Source organism: Arachis stenosperma, chromosome 2 (genome assembly GCF_014773155.1).
Source record: "Arachis stenosperma cultivar V10309 chromosome 2, arast.V10309.gnm1.PFL2, whole genome shotgun sequence".
Classification (NCBI taxonomy): domain Eukaryota; kingdom Viridiplantae; phylum Streptophyta; class Magnoliopsida; order Fabales; family Fabaceae; genus Arachis; species Arachis stenosperma.
In genome coordinates, this window is record NC_080378.1 from 115,148,923 (window position 1) to 115,170,599 (window position 21,677).

Sequence of the window (21,677 nt, forward strand, 5' to 3'; positions counted from 1 at the left end):
TTAAATTACATGATATCGGAGTGAAGCAAAACGTCTCTTGATAAAGAAACATATTGAATTAACAATTTATTTTTATAAACAAGTTCAATTAATTTTTTTATGTCTATTTTTTCCTTTAACTAATTTTTTTATTATAACAATAAATTATTTGACCAATTTAATTAAATTTAATTATTAAAACAACTTGGTCATATAGTATCATTGCTATAATAATTACATCATTATCTAAAACTAAAAACTAATTAAAAAATAAAAGAATAAACCCTAAAGAAAGTTAAAAAACTAAGTACACTGTTGTCCAGAGTTTGGGATGATGACGTATACATTCTTCTTTCGTTTGAGCATTATATATTAATTTCTTTTCAATTCTGTAATTAAATTTCAAAAAAAAAATCTACAAATATATACACAATAAATAAAATAACTTTAGATCAAACTATACTCTAAGATCATTAGTGTCTAATAATCTATCTAAATATTTTGCTTTTAGAAAAAAGAAGCCAATTAATCATTAATTATATTACTCCTTGTTAATTAACTAACCATAGATCCCACCTAATCTTTCCATAATTAACCAAATCCACATCAAAATTATTTTAAAAAAAAATACAGAACCACAGACATGGTCTAGAAAATGACACACACAACTAACAAAAATTGGAACAACACACACTCTTATTTCTTAGGCTCAAAAGCACACATGCATTATTATGATTATTATGTACTCAGTGTCAGGTAGACCAACCAGTCAAAAACTCTCTTTTTAATTTTCATAACACTGTTATTCTTTCTTTCTAGATTGTTTGATTCTTCTTCTTCTTCTTCTTCTTTACTTAACCAACAAACCTTCTTCTTTCTCAGATCATTATTATTATCATCTCATCTCACAAACATGCTAATTCTTGAACAGTTTCCGTATCCACCTCAAAGTCATGCACCTTTTTTAAACATATTCTCTCTTTCTTCATCTCATCACCACTCACACATATATCTTCATGCCTCTACTTTACTTCATGTAACTATCTTCTCTCTTCTCTCCCTCTATCTTGGAACTTCCTCTTTATCTTTCTTTATTTCTTCTTTTTTCTTTTCTTTTCTTTTCTATTATTATTATTATTATTATTATTATTATTATTATTATTATTATTATTATTATTCATTTAATTTGTTGTTGGTGGTGAGACTTGAGAGGAGAGTTAAATAGTGATGATATATTTTTTGTTTTTCAATTTTTTTTCAGATCATTAAACACAACATACATTTATCACCACCCATTTTTTATGTCCCTGTTTAATTTACTCCTCCATGAAAATTACCTAGGATTCAATTTTCGTTCTTTTCCATTTTTGGGCATGTGTTTTAGTTTGAAAGGATATATAGAGATATATAGTGATTAGTGTTAGTTTTGAAGAGATAAATGTGTTGTTTTTATAATAGAATTAATTAAGATGCTTTTGACACATCGAATTCTGAATTACAAGAGATCATCAGTGTCTTTTTAATCCTTATAATTTTGAGAGCAAGGTTGTTTTGACGAGGAGAAGATATTTGACAGAACAATGGTAAGTAGGGAGTAATGATTAGTTATTTGGGTAATAGCAGTGTGTATCAGTGATGAGAAATTGAGAATAATATTAATAATAATATGAATAAGAGATTATATACTATTGTAAGAAAGAAAATAAATAAATAATAAAATTTGGTGAATCTTGGTTCATAAAGGATTGAATTCTTTTTTTTTTCTTTTACTTGAAGGTAAAAGCTAAGGGAATTATGTTCTTAGTTCTTGATTCATTATCATATTCAATATATTTTTCAATTATTTCAATATAATCATAATCATACTTTCATTTATCTACATCTTCTTCTTTGATTCTTAGTTCTTCTAGTTGTAATATTAAAAATGGTGGAGTTCTAGTTTTGTAATTAATATTGAAATTTTGATATATTTTATAGACTATCTATTTATAAGATATTTAATATATTTATTATTATTATTATTGTTGTTGTTGTTTCAGAAAGGGTGGTAGGGTGCAAAATCTTTGTTGGGAATTAAGAGTTATTTATAAATGGCTGCGTCAGTGGGTGGAAGTAGGCTTCAAAGCATGTTGCAAGCTGCAGTTCAATCTGTTCAATGGACCTACAGCCTCTTCTGGCAACTTTGTCCACAACAAATGTATGTATTTCATTTAATTTTTTCTAATTTATTGATTCAATTCCCATATAACCTTTGATTTTCTGCTTTTTTAATTTTCTTTTTATTGTCCAAATAATTAAGTTCTTTAATAAAAAGGTTAGTCTCTAATAAGACATAAATGTGAGTATTTGGTATACATATATAATTGAGAAACATAAATATTTTTTTTATAAAAGAAATCAGTTATCAATATATTTTATATTTTTCAATATATATTTTATATTTCAATAAATATTTTATATAAATAACATATTATGGTGTATATTCATCTAGTATAAGAAATACTTAAATCTCAGATAGATGAAGCATAAACTAAAACACATTCAAACTTCAAAAACCTATTTTGAAATGTAAACTTTAAACAAAAGTTATAACATGCTTCTAGAAAATATTGAAAATTAAATATAGTATATTAGATGAATAAATTATTTTTATAATTAAATTTGATTAAGTTTTTTTTTATATTTTTTTAATGATTTTTATTGTATTAATAAGTTATTACATCAACTTAGTTAAATTTAGTTACTAAAATGATTTAATGATGCTGCAATTCTATATAATAAGCATCTTGCACCTTTGTTCTTAAGAAGGTGATTCATGAGAATTGAATTAGCTATTACATTCAGCAACAAATTTTTTTGAAAAGTAAAAAATAAAAAATTATCTGTTTATATAATTTTTAATTTTTATTAATTTAGGATTTTGGTTTGGGGCGATGGTTACTACAATGGAGCAATTAAGACAAGGAAGACAGTGCAACCAATGGAGGTTAGTGCTGAGGAGGCATCTCTCCAAAGAAGCCAACAGCTCAGGGAACTCTATGACTCCTTGTCCGCCGGAGAGACCAACCCGCCTACTCGCCGCCCTTGCGCCGCCTTGTCGCCGGAGGACCTAACGGAATCCGAATGGTTCTATTTGATGTGTGTCTCATTCTCATTTCCTCCTGCTGTTGGGTAAGTACTCAACTTTAATAATAATTCCTCTAACTATATATTACTTAATAAGCAGTTACTACATGTTTATCTCTCTCTTTCAAATTTAATTACTCTAAATTAGAAAATTTTATCTAGAGTTCCCTTTGCATTAATCAATTAACACACTTTTTTTTTAAATTTTAAAGAATAATCTAAATTAGTCTCTAAACTTTATTAATAACCATTTTATTAATTATTTGTTAATCTTTATTTTTTTAAATTATGAGATAAATCAGTTTCTAAACTTGTAAAAACATGCTTTAGTTTTCATTCTAAATTTATGATAAGAGGAGACACATAAATAATTATGTTCTATACACGTTTTTTCATATAATTTTTTTTTGGATTTGTGTAAATTTTTTTTATTTTTTTAATTGACTTATTCTATTTTTTTTGGAAATAATAAAAATTAAATTCTATCATTTTTAATTATAAAAATTCTAATATAATATCATAAAACTATTTCTTTTGAAAATTTAATTAAAAATTAATTAAACTATATTTCTGACCTAAATCATTAAAACTTACAAAAAAAAAAGTGTTTGATATGTTTCACAATTTAAAAATGAAGAGATTAACAACTAATAAATAAATATTAAAATAATCACTCAAAAAAGGTTTTGAAAATCAATGTGGATGTTTATTTATATATTGTGTTTCAAAACTTTGAGTCATGATTGATTTCTCATAAATCTATGGATGTACAGTGTATGTAATGATGACTGTATCATAGGATAGGTCATTTTCTTTATAAATATAGCTATCACTGCATGAATTGGAAAGTTCCATTTGTAGATAGGAAGAGAGATAGCTTTAATAAAGGTTGAATACATTTTAAATTTTTACTCCCTAAAGTGAGAAGACAAAGGGTTAGATGAGGGTAGATATATGTGGGTTGAACTTTCTGTAAGCCTAAATGTAATAATAATATAAGTAGGTGCAAAGTAAAGAAGATAATATATTATTATTATTATTATTATTATTATTATTATTATTATTATTATTATTAAGTAAAATATTTCTTTTGTTGGAGAACGTTGAAAACGTTTTAAAACATTTTCTCATGAAAGAGATTTTGCTATGCAATCTGTCAATAGTTTAGAAAAAATGAACAGAATAATTGTGCTGAATCTTATTAGAAAGAAGATTCAAATTATAGAGAGAGCTCTTTTATGGAGCTTTTAATACTTTATATTAAAATATTAGTAGAGTTGGTAGTAATTGAGAGTTAAGTTAGTAATAGTTAATAGTTAGTAGATAAATATTTATAAAATTAATTGATGATATTTTTATAAATAGAATGACTCTTATATCATGTAACAATAATTTTAACACAACAATTTTATACATAATATTATCTTTTTATTATGCTCTTCTCTCATAAATTTAACAATTATAAAATTTTGTCGGTTTAAATTTTTCTATAACTTTCTTGTTCAATAAAAAAATTTCAAAAATCATATATAGCATATAGTTATTTTATGATAATAAGTAAAACTGAACTTTTTTTTTGTAGACACCAAATATACTTTTAAGTTTTAAGTATATTAAGAAAATACAACTAAAAATAGCTAGGTTGACCTAATAATAATAATAATAATAATAATAATAATAATAATAATAATAATAATAATAATAAACAGAGGATATATTTTATTTCTTGGGGGGCAATATATATTTGAACTTCTTTTAACTTTTGGATTGGAAGTTTTTTCATATAAAGTATGATTTTTTCACCGCCAAAGAGGTAGGTAAGTGCCTTTATTCTTCTTCATCATAGATTCGAGAGGTTGTGTCAGTCAGATTCTTCTTATTGTGGGGAGTAATTAAATGAAGAACAGATAGATTACATAAAATTGTATATATGTCAATATTTTTATATGTGATATTAAGAGTTATTAGGGTTAGAATAGTTTTGTTGTGTGAATATATTCGAAGCATATATATGCACGAAACAAGAATATGATGAGCTGGTTAAAGCGTATTCATTAATATGGTTGAAATAATTAGCTAGCTAGGAAGTACAAATTATTAATAGCGAGATTAGGAAGTGTTTTATAGTAGTTCTAATAGAAGTTTTTGAAACTTTAGTTAATACATTAAATGCATTAGTCTAGTAGGGTATCTTACTCCAATATTTTTATCTTTATAATTAATAATTAATATTTTCTATTTTTAACATATAAGTAATTTTTTATAATAATTATTGCTAACAAAATTTATAAAAAAATGATCTCTCAAATCCATTTCTAAAGAATTTAATTTAATTATCAAATCAGTCGATATATATAGTAGATAGAGGTATAAAAAGGATTAATTCACAACTTTATTTTCTTAAATATTTGTCATCATATATAATCTATAGAAGAATATTTTTTTGTCAATGCAACACTTAAATCTAAGACCTCTTAATTAAATTATAAATACTTGTTATTTTGACTAATTTTATTTTTATTATTTTTATATATAGTAAATAAAATAATGAATTAATAGGCATGTTAGTAATTATAATATGAGGAAAAATAATGAAGATACTAATAAACTAGATTCTAGGTAGAAAAGTTAAAAATAAATGTGAGCATTTTTATCTGATACCCGTTAGAAATATAATTATTAATGTTATTTTTTTTATCAGCTTAAATTTTTAGGAAGAGTGATTTTATGATATGATATTATTAGAAGTAATAGACTTAGAATTAAGTAAAAAATAAATAAATTAAAATTCTATTTTAGGGTGGTTCAAATTAACATACAATGTTATAATGCACTAATTACAATGCATTAATTTGATTTGGTTAGGTTAGGGTTTAACTTGACCTAACTGAGTGTTTTAATTAGAACTTGTAGTATTAGCATTAGATTAGGTTTTAATTTCAATCATATTAATGTGTTAAGTTCTATTAATGTGTTACTATTGCTTAGATTCTGTTTAGTTATTAATGTAAATAAGCATATATACTCTTTTATCAATCATATTTTGTTGGTTTTTTCCCCCTTGATTTGTTGAGTTGTATTGTCACTTGTGACTTTGAGTGAAATAATTAATGCATATAATTCCATTGTGAATTTGTGATGTGTATTGATTGGACTCTGCTGGTGTTTCACTTATAAAGAATAATTAATAGTTTAATACAATTTATCTCCCCTAAAAAAGAGGGCCTTGTTTATCTTAAATTTAGCTTAGAGCATGTTTGGAAAAGCTGACCTCATAAACCGCTTATTGGTTATATTAAAAAAATTATTATTAATTTTAATATTTTTATTTTTAATATATAAGGTAAAAATAGACTTTTTTTTTCATTAAAAAGAAAAAGAACAAATTAATTTTTAGAAATATCTCTATAAATGCTTTTAGTTTTAAAAGTAAAAAATTTAACCACCTAATTTTTTTTTGAGTTATCAAACACAATGTATTACCTTATACTTTTAAAAACTAATAAAAAATCAATTTAATTTATAACATTGTATTTTAGTAATATTTGTCAAAAATTTTATCCACGTATCTTTACCGACAGTGAGACCGTCAGTAAAACTGATTACCAATCTTCCAGCTAGGTAAAGTCATCGGAATTCAATGTTATTGTAGTGATTGAATGCTCTTTCTCTATGTATATATCAGTTTAGAATTATATTTATTATTTCATTATCATAAGATAAAATATATATCTCATTTAATTTAAGGTTCACTTTTATTCAGTAAATAATGATAAAGTGGTGAGTTTTTAATAACTGCACATAAAATGAGTAATATTTTTTAAAAAGATATTAACTATAGAACTTATGTATTTATTTTTGTGGTTGAGTTAATTATTGAATTATGCACTATATATATAAAAGGTTGCCAGGAAAGGCATATGCTAGGAGGCAACATGTATGGCTCACAGGTGCAAACGAGGTGGACAGCAAAACCTTTACCAGAGCTATTCTAGCCAAGGTCCTCAATTTCTTATTTTATATATATATATATATATATATATATATATATATATATATATATATATATATATATATACTGAAATACTTGATAATTAAATTTTTATATTATTTTTAATTTTATAATTAAATAATTTTTAATATAAAAAATTTTAAAATTAATTGAATATTTATTTGTAAATTAAATATATTTATAATTAAAAATATAATTAGATTTTTGAAATATGTATTTTGAGAAAAATATTCTGTTAATTTTAATATTTTTTATATAAAAATAATCTAATTATGAAATAAAAAAGGATGTAAAAATTCAATTTAAAAAATGTATAGACCTAACTAAAAATTTGATAAAACTATAAAGACCAATAAAATAATTAAATCAATAAAAAATAAAGAATTAATTTAAAAATTAAAATAAACTAAAATTAATTCGAGAAATAATTTTAAAAAGATTAATTTATATATAGATGTAATTTCCAAAAATGAAAATTATGGAGTATTTACGAGAATATGAAAGAAAACAATGCCAAGAGTGTTTTTTAAATTAATAATTCGTGGGTGCTAATTCTATTTTTATTTTTGAAAAAAAAAAGCAAATTTGTCAGAAATGAATTTTATAATTTTCAAATTTTTAAAATACCATGGAATTGGCCATCTAATTGTGTTTACAATTTTCAACATCAAGAAAAATGCAAAGTACAAAAGTTATCACTTTCTTGATTTATTGCAAGTTCTTCGTCACTTACAATAATTAACTGAGAAAATTAGCAACATTATCGTAATATGTATGAGATTTTTTTTACTCACAATTTAATTTAGTTATTTTTTTGATGAGCTAGCTAGAGCTAGATTTTGAAAATAATTTGTATCAACTTATCCCTCTTTTTAATTCAAGTTTTAAAATGTAAAATCTATGACAATTTCATGATTTGAAATTTGAATTACTAATTTATCGATGTATAGTTAGTAGTTATATAACTGTATATATATGTAACTTACTAACATATTTTTCTCTTCCATTTCATCTTTTTTCTTATTATTTGAAATTTTTCCACCGCTAGAGTGCTCGTATACAGGTACTAGTTCTTCCAAGTCCTTCATTTATGGCATTCTATATTTTTACTATGCGTAATATATTATTCAAGCAAATAATACGAATTAATAGAAAAATGAGAAAAATAATACTAATTTTACAAAAATGATTTGTGCCATGCAAATTACAGACCGTGGTGTGCATTCCTCTATTGGACGGTGTCGTTGAGTTTGGCACAATAGATAAGGTAAATTTATCTTGTTTTTTATATATGTCTAGTAACATCTGATCATGAATTTTTTAGATTTCATTTATCATTCATTTTAACAATATTTTCAATACAAACTTTAGTCTGTACTATATATGTTTAATAAAATAGCTAGTTTGTGTTTCGAAACTATGTAAAAAAAATATCTAATACTTATATGAAAATATTTTTATATAAAAATAACAATTAAGAATCAAAAAAGTTAAAAAACTATTAAAATTTATTATTTTGGTTATTATTTAGTTATTAATTCAATTTTTTTAATTTAATAATTCAATAACATTATTTTATATTTTTAAATATTAATGGTTAAAAATAATAATTTTTAATAGTTTTCTGGTATTTCTCTTAAATTTTGATAAATAACTTATATATTTTGACTAAATAACTCAAAATAATGTGTAGTATTTTAGTTATTATCTTTACATAGAAATATCTTTATATAAATAATTAGGTGAAAATTCAAATGCAGTAAATTTTTTATAAATTTAATAGTTAAAAGTTGTCAAATAATAATTTAGTTAAATTTATTAACTATCAATTTTATATAAAGAAGGCATTTTCACTAAATAATTATCTCAAGACAATTGTGATTGTTTTTATTTTCACTCTTTCGAGTGCACAATTTAAATTTTTTGAAAGATATAGTTATTTGTCTATTTTATATTTTAATATATATATAATTTTTTTATTATTAGGTTCAAGAAGATATTAAGTTTATCCAACACGTGAAGAGTTTTTTCATAGAACACCACCACGCCTCCGTCCATCCTCCGCCGCCGCCAAAGCCAGCCCTCTCAGAGCACTCCACCTCCAATCCTGCATCCTCATCTGACTGCCTCATTTATACCGTAACGGACCCACCATTTCCTCCGCCTAACCTTACCAATGAAGACAATATGGAAGAAGACCAAGACAATGAGGAAGAAGAAGAAGAAGAGGAGGACGAGGATGATGAAGAAGAAGAACCCATATTGGACTCTGAAGATGAAAAGAGACGAAATAATAATAATGTTTCAGGTGGAATTACAGAACCAAGTGAGTTGATGCAATTAGAAATGTCTGAAGATATTAGAGTTGGATCACCTAATGACGGATCAAATAATCTTGATTCCAATTTTCATTTACTAGCCGTTACCGAAGCAGATAATCAGTCGGGTCAAGTCGACTCTTATCGAGTTGACCCGACTCAAAGATGGGATCCAATTCAAAGCCCTTTGGATCAGCTCCAAGTTCAACTACCAGGTAAAATGATAAATTATTTATTTAATTTACTTGTTATAAAATTATGCAAAAATGTTGATACGTCAAGAAACATGCAAATACCATTTTAATATTTAATTAGCATCTATCAAATAATTTGTTTGTTTGCCAAAATATTCATGTATCAAGATATATGCATTATTTAAATATTTAACCGATCACAACAATATTTAACCATGAGAACTAAAATAAATAATTTTTAGAGCAAATACATTTTTTGATTTATGATTATTTGTTCAAAGAACAAAATATTTTTTTATAATTCGAAAATTTTCAATTGATTTTTAACTATTTAAGTAATTGATTCGAACAGTTTTGGAAAGCAGTGACCTACTAATGTATAAGGAGATGTTTAGACCGATAACAAAAATTGTTTAGACCAATTACTTAAAGGTTTAATTATTTTATTGGTCCTTATAGTTTTGTAAAATTTTTAATTAAGTATCTATACTTTTTTTTTTCTTTTAATTGGGTCTCTGCACCAAATTTTTTTCTTTCAATTGAGTTTCTATACTTTTTTTCCTTTTATTTGAGTCTCTACACCAATTTTTTTTAGTTGAATCCCTATACAATTAAGTCAATTACTACCAATAGAGACCTAATTGAAAAAAAAATCGGTGCAGGGACCTAATTAAAAGAAAAAAAAATATAGAGCCCTAATTGAAAATTTTACAAAACTATAGGACCAACAGAATAATTAAACCTCACTTAAATTATTACATATTGATTAAAAATTTTTAAATTACGAAGAGATAGTTTGTCTTTGCAGAGAAGGACAGTTTAAAATTTTTATTTAATTTTTTAGAAGTTAGATAATTTTACTTGCAAAAGTCATTTTTTATGAATATAAATGATAATTTTCGTTTTCTATGAGTAGATATGTCAGTGTTTTCAACTTTTATGGTTAGAAATAGTAGTTTATTTTTTATTAAAATTAAAATCAGATCAATATATAATACAAATATAGAAAAGAAAACTTATATATGTCATATAAATCATAGTCATCGAATAGCATAAGCATCACATAACATTATAGCAACTAGAGCAAGACTTTTCATAAACGCACGCATCCAACATTCAACACCTAGAAAGAAAAGCATGATAGTAAGGTGAGAGTCATTAAATTTTGATAATGAAATCTACTATAGTATACATATCCAAGTACATTTGAAGGACCACATTATATAGAGTAGAGTCTAATAATTATTGTAGTTAGTTATATTATATATAACTATAGAAAACACCATTGAATACTATATTATTGTGGACCATCATAATAAATTCCTTTGGTTTGGCCCTTTGTGATGAGGGGCCCCCACTCTCTTCTGCATAAATCTGATGAACTATATCCCATGCTTCGAATATGATTGATCGATGAAGAAGGAACATCCATGTACATCAACTAAAATCCATGATCTTTCATGCATTTTACTGTCAAACAACCTAGGTGAAATTATGCATACATAAATGTCGAATATGATATGTTTCCTATAGTTATAATAGGAATGTTATCTGGAGATATTAATTATGATATTAATTTCAACACCTAATAAATATGGGATATTTCTAGAACCTACTTTAATTATTCCAAATAAAAATAAATTATTTTTAAATTTATTATTTAAAAAATTATGTAAACACATAAATTTGATTAAATGATCACCAATATATCAAAATTAAACTTATTTATTATTATTATTAGTTGCTTAACTTGCATAAGGGTTTTGCAGTCTTTTCACCTATAGAAGATCAAATATTGACACAAGAAGATGATCACTATTCTCAAACTGTATCAAGCATCCTCCAAAACCAATCAACCCGTTGGGCTGACTCTCCTTCAATAGCATGCTACGTCACTTGCTCCAACCAATCAGCATTCGCCAAGTGGACATCCCTCGTCGCCGACGAACATCTCCACGCCGCCACGGCCGACGGCTCCTCCCAATGGCTACTAAAATACATCTTATTTACCGTGCCCTACCTACACTCCAACAAAAACAATGAAGAAAACAATAGTTCTCCAAATAACACAAACCCTACCAGCTCAGCCGGTCCGTCGGACCGGCTGCGCGGAGGGGGAAAAGGCAGTGGCACTCCGCAGGACGAGCTGAGTGCAAACCACGTCCTGGCGGAGCGCCGCCGCCGTGAGAAGCTAAATGAGAGATTCATCATCCTAAGATCACTTGTCCCATTTGTTACCAAAATGGACAAAGCTTCAATTTTAGGTGACACAATTGAATATGTGAAACAACTTAGAAGGAAGATCCAAGACTTAGAGGCACGTATCCGACAAATGGAAGCTGAACAACAACGTTCGAGGACACCATCAACAACAATTGAAGTTCACCATTGTGGCTCCTCCAACAAGGAGCAACAACAACACACGGTTGTGGTAGGGCATGAGAAGAGGAAGGTAATAATCATCCATCTACTACAATGGCATAAGCACTTCATTTTTACTTTAGTTGCTTATCTATGTTGTATGCATATTATAACATGTGTATTTGCATTAAATACTACCATTTTAAATTTATGATTAATTTTTAATTAAATAAATTTTTAGTCAACATAAACTTTTAGAGAATATTTGTTTGGTTTCACTTATTTTCTTCCTCCTTAAAAAAAATTGATTTCAATATTTTTTTATTAGTTTTTCTTCATTAAATGTTAATATAACAGATTATTAGAAAATATCTTATTTTGTCTTGTCACATCAATATTTAGACAGTTTACTTTTAATAAACTATATAAAGAATTTAACACGCTAGTTTATTTATATTCATCCATTTAAATAATTTTTTCAATAATTAATTTAAAAATTAATTACTTTGATGTATCAATAGATACATAATTGGATTAAATTCATATTTAAAACACAAATCAAAATAAAATATTTTAAATTTTATAGAAAGTAAAAAAAAAAAGAAGAAAAGCTAGAGTCAATAATTCAAGATTCACAATTTATTACAAAGACTAAAGAAATTATTTAACCTTTGATATTTTTATTTGAACAATACTACATGGTCAATAAATATTATTATTTTTTATTAGTGTTTGGTCAACAATAATTTACACCTATATTTATAAAGATTTTACACACAAAAAATATATAATTTATAACTATATTTATCAAAATTTGTACATATAAATCAATATAATTTATATTCATATTTTTTAAAATTTATATATATAAATTAATAAAATTTATTTATTAAAAATAATTTAATATTTATCAGTTTCTCTTTTTATTTAGCCTTGGTGGTATTTATGTATCATGCCATATTGTATTTGATATTTTTATTTCCACAACATAGGTGAGGATTGTGGAGGGGACGAAGACCGCAACCAAGGTGGTGGCGGCGGCGGCCACAGAGGCATCGGTGCAGGTTTCGATTATAGAGAGTGATGCATTGTTGGAGTTGGAGTGTAGTCATAGGGAAGGGTTACTACTTGATGTGATGTTGGTGTTAAGAGAGATGAAGATTGAGGTTATTGGGGTTCAATCCTCACTCAACAATGGAGTTTTTGTGGCTGAATTGAGGGCCAAGGTTAAGGACAATAATTGTGGGAAGAAGGTTAGCATTGTGGAAGTCAAGAGGGCATTAAATCAGGTTATACCCCATACTGGTGATTAATTAGGTTTTAAATTAAATCAAGATTATTAGGATGATTTTTTCCTTAATGTGAATTACTAGCTAGGTGTTATGTATAAGTTGATGTTTAAGACCTTAAATTTATGGGCCATTTATTATTATATTGAAATTTTCTTAGATCAAATGATGAGAAAAAAAAAAGAAAAGGAACGTGAATGATTTATTTACAATACAGCACCCCTTTTTTCAATTTTTTTGGATGAATAAAAATTAAAGTATATATAACAAGGAGCAGTGAGATATGATTATGACATGCCAATTCTAATAATAAAGTAATATAATATAATATACTGATTTTACTGAAGCATGCAAATACAAATCAAATGGGACGACCCTTGTGCTATTCTTATTTAAAATTTACACATTTACAAGATCATATAGAAATCTAACATAGCACAATATTTAATGAATATATAGCCAATCCCATATGATGCATGATTTTTTTTCTATTTATTTTATAACGTAAATACATAATATTAACCCCTTTTAATTTGTGTGCACATCAGAATTATAACTGATCTTCAATATTATTGAAATATGATTAGCTTGCTAATTAATAAGTCCATTCCTTTGGAAGAAATATCTCTGCAGAAGAACTTTGATTCTGAGAAATAACACTACATTGCTTAGAGACTTCTTTCTGATCACTTTTCTTTTTTGTTGAACAATTATTATTAGAATAATTATTGTCCATCCCTTCACATCTTGTGTTAGATTTATGAACTGCATGCAACAAGAAATAATAATTAAAGGCCATGATAATTAATTATTAGCATACTTATCACTATTATTAAAAATAATAGTATTTCAAAATTTTAATAGTTTTGAAACTACTTGGATATATAAGAGACCTTGAGGGGGTGAAATGTGAACTCCTAATGCTTGAACATTAAGATTCAGAGCATGAACAACTCTTGCTGGAAGAAGAACCGGAGAACAAGCTGCAAATAAAACACTATATTCAGAATTTCGTGCAATAATAATATTTAAAAGAACTATAACAAGGTGGATATTTTAATATAGTTATTATAGATAGCAGATAATTCCATCAAACAAAAAGGAGGATTGATAAAGTATTTTACATTAGCACGTGCAAATAGTTGCTGAAGAAATTTAGTTTAAGTCACTAATAAGTATTTAAGATAAATGAAATGTGAGTTAATAAATTGTGATAAATAATAATAATAATTTAATTTTGATATACTGAAATTATAAAAAAAAATTATATCATTATTCAACAATAGTTGATGTACTAGTGAAAGTATAAAGAATTTTTAAATAATAAGTTAAATTAGTTATTTTTATTGATTTGATAAAATACGATTGGATATCTATATAAAATTTTTTTATATTGATAATATATGAAAATTAAATTCTACAATAATGATATATATAACAAAGAAAATATAGTTATATATATTTTATTTGTGACAATGCATTGAGGAAAAAGAATTTTAATTTCCTATTAATTGTTAAGGGAAAAAACAAGGTAAGTGCTGCTGACCTGGCTTTTTGGTTGGTTGGAAATTATTTGTGCCTGCTCGATGTGGTAAGAAGACACCAGTGCCACAAGACCTTTGACTTGATCCTAAGAAAATAGCTTGCATTCCAGGTCCACCATTAACAATAACTTTACTATTTGGCCATTGATGCAATGATGATCTTGTGCTAGATTTTGAGTACTGCGAAATTTGTGACGAATTAGCGAATAAAACCTTTTTTTCTTAAAGATTAGCAACTTGAAATTAGCGAGGGATCAATCAACTGCTAAATAACAGCTAATTTGCAACAGTTTATTATTTACGACGAATTAGTTATATTTTTGTGATAGCTAATTGGCCAATTTTTCGTAGTGCAATTAAGCTAATCTCAACTAGCTTATGGATTAATAAGCAAATGAATTTTTCCTACTCTTTAATTTAAAGAAATAGTAAAATATGTGATTGCAACCGAGATCCACCTTTTCACCAATGAAACCATAAAGTCTCCAAAATTTCAACCCTACTAATAGATTGAGTATGCATGTGACCAACAAGGCAAGCATCAATATGACATTTCTAATTGAATGTTGGTAATATATGCTTCATATTCTTCCTGGAAAAGCCACTATTGTTATTTTTTTTGTGTAATGTTCATCTTTATATGCAACCTTTCAGTTATCTCTTATTAAAATAATACTATATTTGGGTATAAAGCAAAATGCAAAAGTATATTCTCTGTTCCCAATTCCCACTAACACTTGAGAGATATCTTGCATCCCCTACCTCATACTAAGTGGGGTTAATTAAATAGTTTATAATGCTATGTGTACTTGGAAAAAGGAAACATGATGCTATAGTGTTCAAATCATAGTTTAAAAAATGCTTAGAAAATCAAGAATGATGTTTAATTAATCAAAATTTCACTTGAACTTATTAGCTAGAATATTATCATTGTAAGAATAATACTTTTCGTGTGTGAAAATTTAAATAATCTAATATAAGACATTATATTAACTTAGATGGACTTATCTCTATCAATAGATGAAATACGATCTCACTTAAATGGGTCTATTACTTCATTGGTGATGACTACTCACATGTAATTGTCTTTATGCGAAGATATGATAATTGAGAACTATTAGATGACAATTTAGTTAATTATATCAAACCATCTAACAGTTTTCACTTATCGTTTTCACATGAAGATTTAATAGTAATTGAATATATATGAGTTGGCATGCATTTTTTGGAAAGTACAAAATTAAAGTTGGCATGTATTTTTTGAAAGTACAGAAGTAAATCCGAAACAATCAAACCCAAATTATCAATTTCATACCCCAGTTCCCCTGCCTAACTTCACAAATTAAAGTATGCTCCTAGTGTCTCTCCAATCCCCAACATATGAGATATAATAGCTACCTGTGATTGTTTTTCACATGATTTGTTATTATGCTGTTGATGATGATGCAATTGATGCTGGTTTTGGACCTTATGGATTCGGTTCCTAGTATGAACCTGAAGATAAATTGAACCAGATAATGTAAGCAATTTCAATATTAATAAGACGACACAAAAACACTTCAGAAATCAAAGTGTTAATTGAACATATAGCTATTTGGGTATGTATACTGATATACGAAATTAATGTTAAATGAAAAATGGATAATTATTCACTTATTGTGACAAGATGATCATGGTGAATTGTTCATTCCTTTGCAAGTAATCTTCTCCATTATTAAAATTTTAATACCATGTTGAGATTCATGACCATCAAAGAAAAGAAAAAGTAGAAAGAATATCTAGAAATAAGAGAACTGTGCTCATTTTTAACAATCTAACATGCTTAATAATATATATGTCTAACATCCATAAAAATAACTATGTCCAAATTATAGTATTCAATCATGAAAAACAATGTTAAATTAATTTGTTTAATTGGAAAACAAAGAAAGATAATGAGAGAAGAAGGAATAATAATGATGAAATAAATAATATAGCCAAAAAAAGGGACCTTAGTGCCGCACGCCTCGTCCAAAACATGAGAGGGTAGCCAGAGCATTCCTTCTTCAAAACCAACTTCAGCAGCATCATCATGATGATGAACAATACCATCATCCATGGCAGCCATAGAAAAAGAAGAATCTAAATTGTTTTTTGTAGTTGCTGTTGTTGGTGTTAATGTCTTTGATGTTGATGACAGTTGAAGTTTCTGTCTCCTGATGTTCTGTAAAGGAAGAGAGAAATGGAGGCTTTTAAAGGCTCCAACTTCTGACCTGCAACTTAACTAAATAAACTTTTGTGGGGTATAGTGGTAGGGACAACACAAAACAAACTAGATCTTTTTTTTTTCCAAAAAAAAAAGAAAAAGAAAGAAAGAAAGCATATTGTACAAAATAGTGATATTTTCTAGATATAGTTAAGTGCTTCCTTTTCTTTCTTATTAATATGATTATATTATGTTGTAAGGGTTGGTTTACTTAATCAACATTAGAATCATTTGAGTTTGATTAATGATTTTTTTTTTTCATTTTGACTAGAGCTATAGGTTATGAATACATATATAAGATATTATTGAGCTAAAATTGGTCTACATGTGTATAATAATGATAATAATAATTCATAGTATTGTTGAAAATAATTCAGCCCCATAAATAGGATGATGTTACTCATTACACTACAACCTTATGTTCTGTATTATATGTAAGTTAGAAACACCAGTAGCTATGGTTGGGGACGTGGGCATGTATTTATGTATGTGGGTTGGGTTCGGTAAACCCCTCTTATTTATGGTTGTTGCATATATTTCCTCTTAATTCTCATAGCCCTCCTCTGCTTGCTCCACATGAACCTTCTCTTATGTCATTTATCCTTTTGGTCAAATCATATCGCTTAGGATGTTTAAATAATTGAATTTTCAATGTCAAACTTATTATTTATGTTGGTGAGCAATCTTATAAGATGCAGGTAAACACCCCCCAACTTGCCTTATAAAAATTAAATATAAAAAATAATTGAAGGAGGAGGAGGTAGATGTTAAGTTAAACTAGGTCTTATGTACGTATGAGGAAAGTTGTAGCAAACTTTTAAACCACCATACCAAATCCTCCATAAATATTTGAAACATGAAACATTTGTCTTAACTGCATTACCAAGGTTGCAATCCTCTACCTACTATTCTTCTTCGTATTATAGAACCCTGAAATGTACCCTCACATTGGGGATATCACATTAAACTAGAAACCGTATAAGATATTCTACACCAGCATTAATTCTTAGTGGAACAATTCTTCCAAAAACCTATGTTCATTACAAATTAAATGTTTTCATTTAAAGTTAACTTCATACTGATACTTGTCACAAATTCATTCTTTAATATTTACAGTTTTTATTTTCTGCTTTTACTATTTATATTTGTGATTAAATAATAATCACTAATAACTAAAGGAGACAATATTTTCACAAAATAGAGGATATACTATTATGCTAAAGATTAGCTACTTATTACTCATGTATTATGCAATAAGTTAAATGATAAACTTTATTATGGTTTAGGCGAGTTAGATTAGGAGATGATGAAGTGATTATAATACATAGATATGATCATGTGTCACAAACTAGTGTATAATATTAATACTTATTCAGTAACCTCTTGATTCAGAATTACAAGTCAACTCTTGATTCAGGAACCACCAAAATTTTATGAAGCAGGTCTAATGAGGTCAAAGTCATCAGAAGAGTTAATACATAACTCAGAAAAATTGAAGATTAATAATAATGCCAATACGCTGAGGATAATGGTTGGTGAAACTCAATAAAGGTTGAGTTTCTTGGGTACTTGTGTCCAAAAGAAACAGACACATTAAACGTACCAAACCAGGATATGATGGAACCATACACAGGACAAAGATTTAGGTCAACAAGACTTCCATCTTTGATGCACTTCCAATATCCATCCACCGCTTGTTAGAAAATCAGAAGAAACAACTTTACCAACATTGGCACACTTAACCAATTTCCATAAATTTTAGAAGTCTCCATATAGGTAAGTGAAAGTGTGAAACATAGATCAGAATATGTGAAACAAAAATCAGAATTGGCATACACTACAAAAAATGAGTTAGGAAAATTGTGACAAATTAGGGTTAGGCCCCATTATTTACCTGTACAAAAACATTTTAACATGTTGCTAACATACCTCATGAATAGATTACAGAATTGAACAGCGGAAATCTTCTGATTCTGCCTCTGAAAATTTGATATCAGTGCTGTTACCTTATATTCACAAGCATCAACAATCCCGTCATTGATTCACATATTTGAGTATGAATATAAACAATTGGAGGTGAGGATCAACCAAATCATAGTTTATTCTAATACTCCGTCAATTGGTGCTTTCGACAGAATCAGTGAAGCATCACTCACACACATTTTACTGGTCAGATCCAAGAGCCTATGAGTCTCTTCATCCAACTGAACATTGTCCTTTTTCATCCTCTCAGCAACAATAAGAGGCATTTTACCAGCTTTTGCGTAAATGTTGAGAAATAGGTTATATACGTCAGTATTCACATGGCCAGCATTGCGAAGGGTAACCAACAATTTTTCTGCCCCTTCAATATGAGCCAGCTCCTCAAGGATTTTGAATGCCTCTCTCACTAACTTCTGATCAGGGTTCCATTTTTTCACACTAGAAATGGCTTTCTCAAAATAATCTAGAAATTTCTCCACATCCTTATTTTTCAAATAGCCCCATGTTAATAGCTCCCATGTAGTGTAAGAAGGATTTACGCCATTTCCTACTATCCGATGATAAAAATTTTCCGCCATTTCCATCTGGTCTTGGTTAACGTATGAAGCAAGAAGTATATTTGAAAGTCTGACATCATGTGTCCCGGAAACAGATTCCCACTCACTATAGAGGTTCTCAGCTGCAGCAAAGTCTCCAAGCTTCACAAGCGATGATAACATGCAAAGATACTCATTATCATTCATTTTGCGAAAGGAAGCCTTCATTTTCTTCCATACTCGGATAACTTCATCTTTATTCCCCATGTTCATATGCAGGCTAATGAGAGAGGAATATGCAACCCGAGTGTTCCGCGAGGTTCTATTCTCCATCTCCTTCAAAGTAGATCTTGCTTTTTCAAGGCAATCGTTTTTAATGTACAAATTAGTCAATGTACTATATGTTACCCAGTCTGGATCTATTTTTGCCTTCTTTAACTCGAGCATTACTCTTTCTGCAGTTTCAACATCACTTTGCAGAGCACATGCAGTTAACCACAAATTGAAAGTAACAACATCAGGACATGTGTTCATCTTCAATTCCCGAATAATTTGCGGGACCTTTTCTAGCTTCCCATTTGCAATGTAGAGAGATATCATGTGGTTGAAAGGAAGTGGGCATCCCAATAAATCACATTCTGACATTTTTGACATGAGGGCTTCAGCTTTGTCTGCCAAATTGTTTTGGACATAGACATGAAGAAGAGCAGTGCAGGTCTGTCTGCCTCTCATTTGATCAGGAAGATCCTCAAAGAATTTTTCTGCACTGTTTAAACCCCGAACTTTAGCTATCAAGTCCAAGTGGACAGCATAGTCTCCTTGCACTAGCTTGATATGTTGCTGCAAGGTCATCCATTCACAGACCTAAATTTGCAATAAATATGAAATTGTTCAATTCTAGCCCCAATAAAAGTCTCTCCAATTAATGTACGATAATATACCTAACATCTAAAACTTTTAAGAAAAGTAAGCAGGCATCTTGGTAATTATGCCATTAATAGGTTACATACTACGATCACCAGGGTCCAACAGACGAAGAAAGGCAAACTTGCCCAACTCGCTACATTGGCATGTCCTTTCATGAGCCTATATTTACAGCACTTCACTCGATCAACATTGACTCGATAGTTTTACTCATCTATCAATATACTTTACAGTTACAATACCTTAATCTAACCTATGTATTCCTCTTCATAACTAACCTGCCATTCAAAGCACATAATGATATTCCTTTACTGCTGAGCAGATTCAACTCTACAATAAACAAAGTTCAGTCGAACTCAAAAAACACAAATTCTTATTTTCCACATAAGCTACATTAGCAATGTAATTCATACAATTACAGTTACTAACCAACCAACTAATGATGTGAGTGCGACTAAGTATAACCAACTGGATAGTTCATTAAAATCTCAGCTAATCATGTGCTATAATCAGTTTGGTACTTTGGTTCTAATTCTCAAAAGTATATATGACAATAAGCAAATCCTTCAGAACTTCACAATATTCAATTTTTGAAGATAAACATTTTCCTTTTGTGCTTCAGCTTTGATTGAGAAAGTTCATCCAAATAAGCCACGGAAACTTTTTCTTCATTGCGAAAAACATGGCGAAGATGAAACTAGAAATCACATATGCATAACTATCGAAACTTCAAATCCGAAGGAATAAACCCAAAAGGTTGCTAATATTTATTATAAGTTTATATTGCAAGCTAATGAAGGAAGAGAAGAGAATAGAAGAAATCAACCTCAAGCGCGTGTTTGAAGCTCTTGTTCTTACGTAGCTCGCGAACAATTCGATTTAGCTCGTACTTGCGTGGCGGAGGGTGACCTTCTTCCTTCCACTTGTTGATCGCAACCACCGCGCTGCGTTTCGGGAACACAAGGCTCAGCAGCCTCCGCCCCAGCGTGTCTCTACCGCCGCCGCCGCCGGATGGGGAGGAAGATGAGGGTGTTCGTGGCGGCGCCGCCGTGGAAAGGTGGCGTGTGGAAGCGAGGTAGGTTGTTCTGATGGAGCGGAGGAACATTTTCCGTTTTGCCGAAATCAACATTGATGCTTAAACCCTAATGAAATGAAACTGAAATTAT

The 21,677-nt window shown here is 28.2% G+C and overlaps 2 protein-coding genes across 4 annotated transcripts; one reads left to right on the forward strand and one right to left on the reverse strand.

The window, feature by feature from the left end:
• Positions 1 to 891: 891 nt before the first annotated feature.
• Positions 892 to 13,303, forward strand: LOC130963367 (basic helix-loop-helix protein A). Its single transcript, XM_057889491.1, has 9 exons — positions 892 to 1,015; positions 2,019 to 2,176; positions 2,896 to 3,150; positions 7,009 to 7,105; positions 8,166 to 8,180; positions 8,328 to 8,384; positions 9,104 to 9,650; positions 11,399 to 12,081; positions 12,983 to 13,303. The coding sequence occupies exons 2-9, from the start codon at positions 2,070 to 2,072 to the stop codon at positions 13,301 to 13,303; spliced, it is 2,082 nt and encodes a 693-aa protein (XP_057745474.1). The 5' UTR covers positions 892 to 1,015; positions 2,019 to 2,069.
• Positions 13,304 to 16,961: 3,658 nt separating this feature from the next.
• Positions 16,962 to 21,653, reverse strand: LOC130960516 (pentatricopeptide repeat-containing protein At4g02820, mitochondrial). Of its 3 annotated transcripts, none has more exons than XR_009079143.1 (3): positions 21,338 to 21,653; positions 18,998 to 20,451; positions 16,962 to 17,086 (listed from the first exon to the last, which is right to left on the reverse strand). XR_009079143.1 is itself a non-coding variant. In XM_057885932.1 (2 exons), exons 1-2 carry the CDS (start codon positions 21,638 to 21,640, stop codon positions 19,168 to 19,170), a joined length of 1,587 nt encoding a protein of 528 aa, XP_057741915.1. In that variant the 5' UTR covers positions 21,641 to 21,653; the 3' UTR covers positions 18,489 to 19,167. The 3 variants fall into 3 exon arrangements, 1 of the variants encoding a protein (XP_057741915.1); XR_009079142.1 differs by having other exon boundaries at positions 16,964 to 17,026; XM_057885932.1 differs by lacking the exon at positions 16,962 to 17,086 and having other exon boundaries at positions 18,489 to 20,451.
• Between the last annotated feature and the right edge of the window lie 24 nt (positions 21,654 to 21,677).

Bases quoted from the DNA above. Each gene is read 5' to 3' on its own strand.
- LOC130963367 (XM_057889491.1), top strand. From the start codon at position 2,070: ATGGCTGCGTCAGTGGGTGGAAGTAGGCTTCAAAGCATGTTGCAAGCT. The intron at 2,177-2,895 runs GTATGTATTTCA...TTATTAATTTAG, and splicing joins CAACTTTGTCCACAACAAAT to GATTTTGGTTTGGGGCGATG. The intron at 12,082-12,982 runs GTAATAATCATC...TCCACAACATAG, and splicing joins TAGGGCATGAGAAGAGGAAG to GTGAGGATTGTGGAGGGGAC.
- LOC130960516 (XM_057885932.1), bottom strand. From the start codon at position 21,640: ATGTTGATTTCGGCAAAACGGAAAATGTTCCTCCGCTCCATCAGAACA. The intron at 20,452-21,337 runs GTTGATTTCTTC...TTGCAAATTTAG, and splicing joins GCTTCAAACACGCGCTTGAG to GTCTGTGAATGGATGACCTT.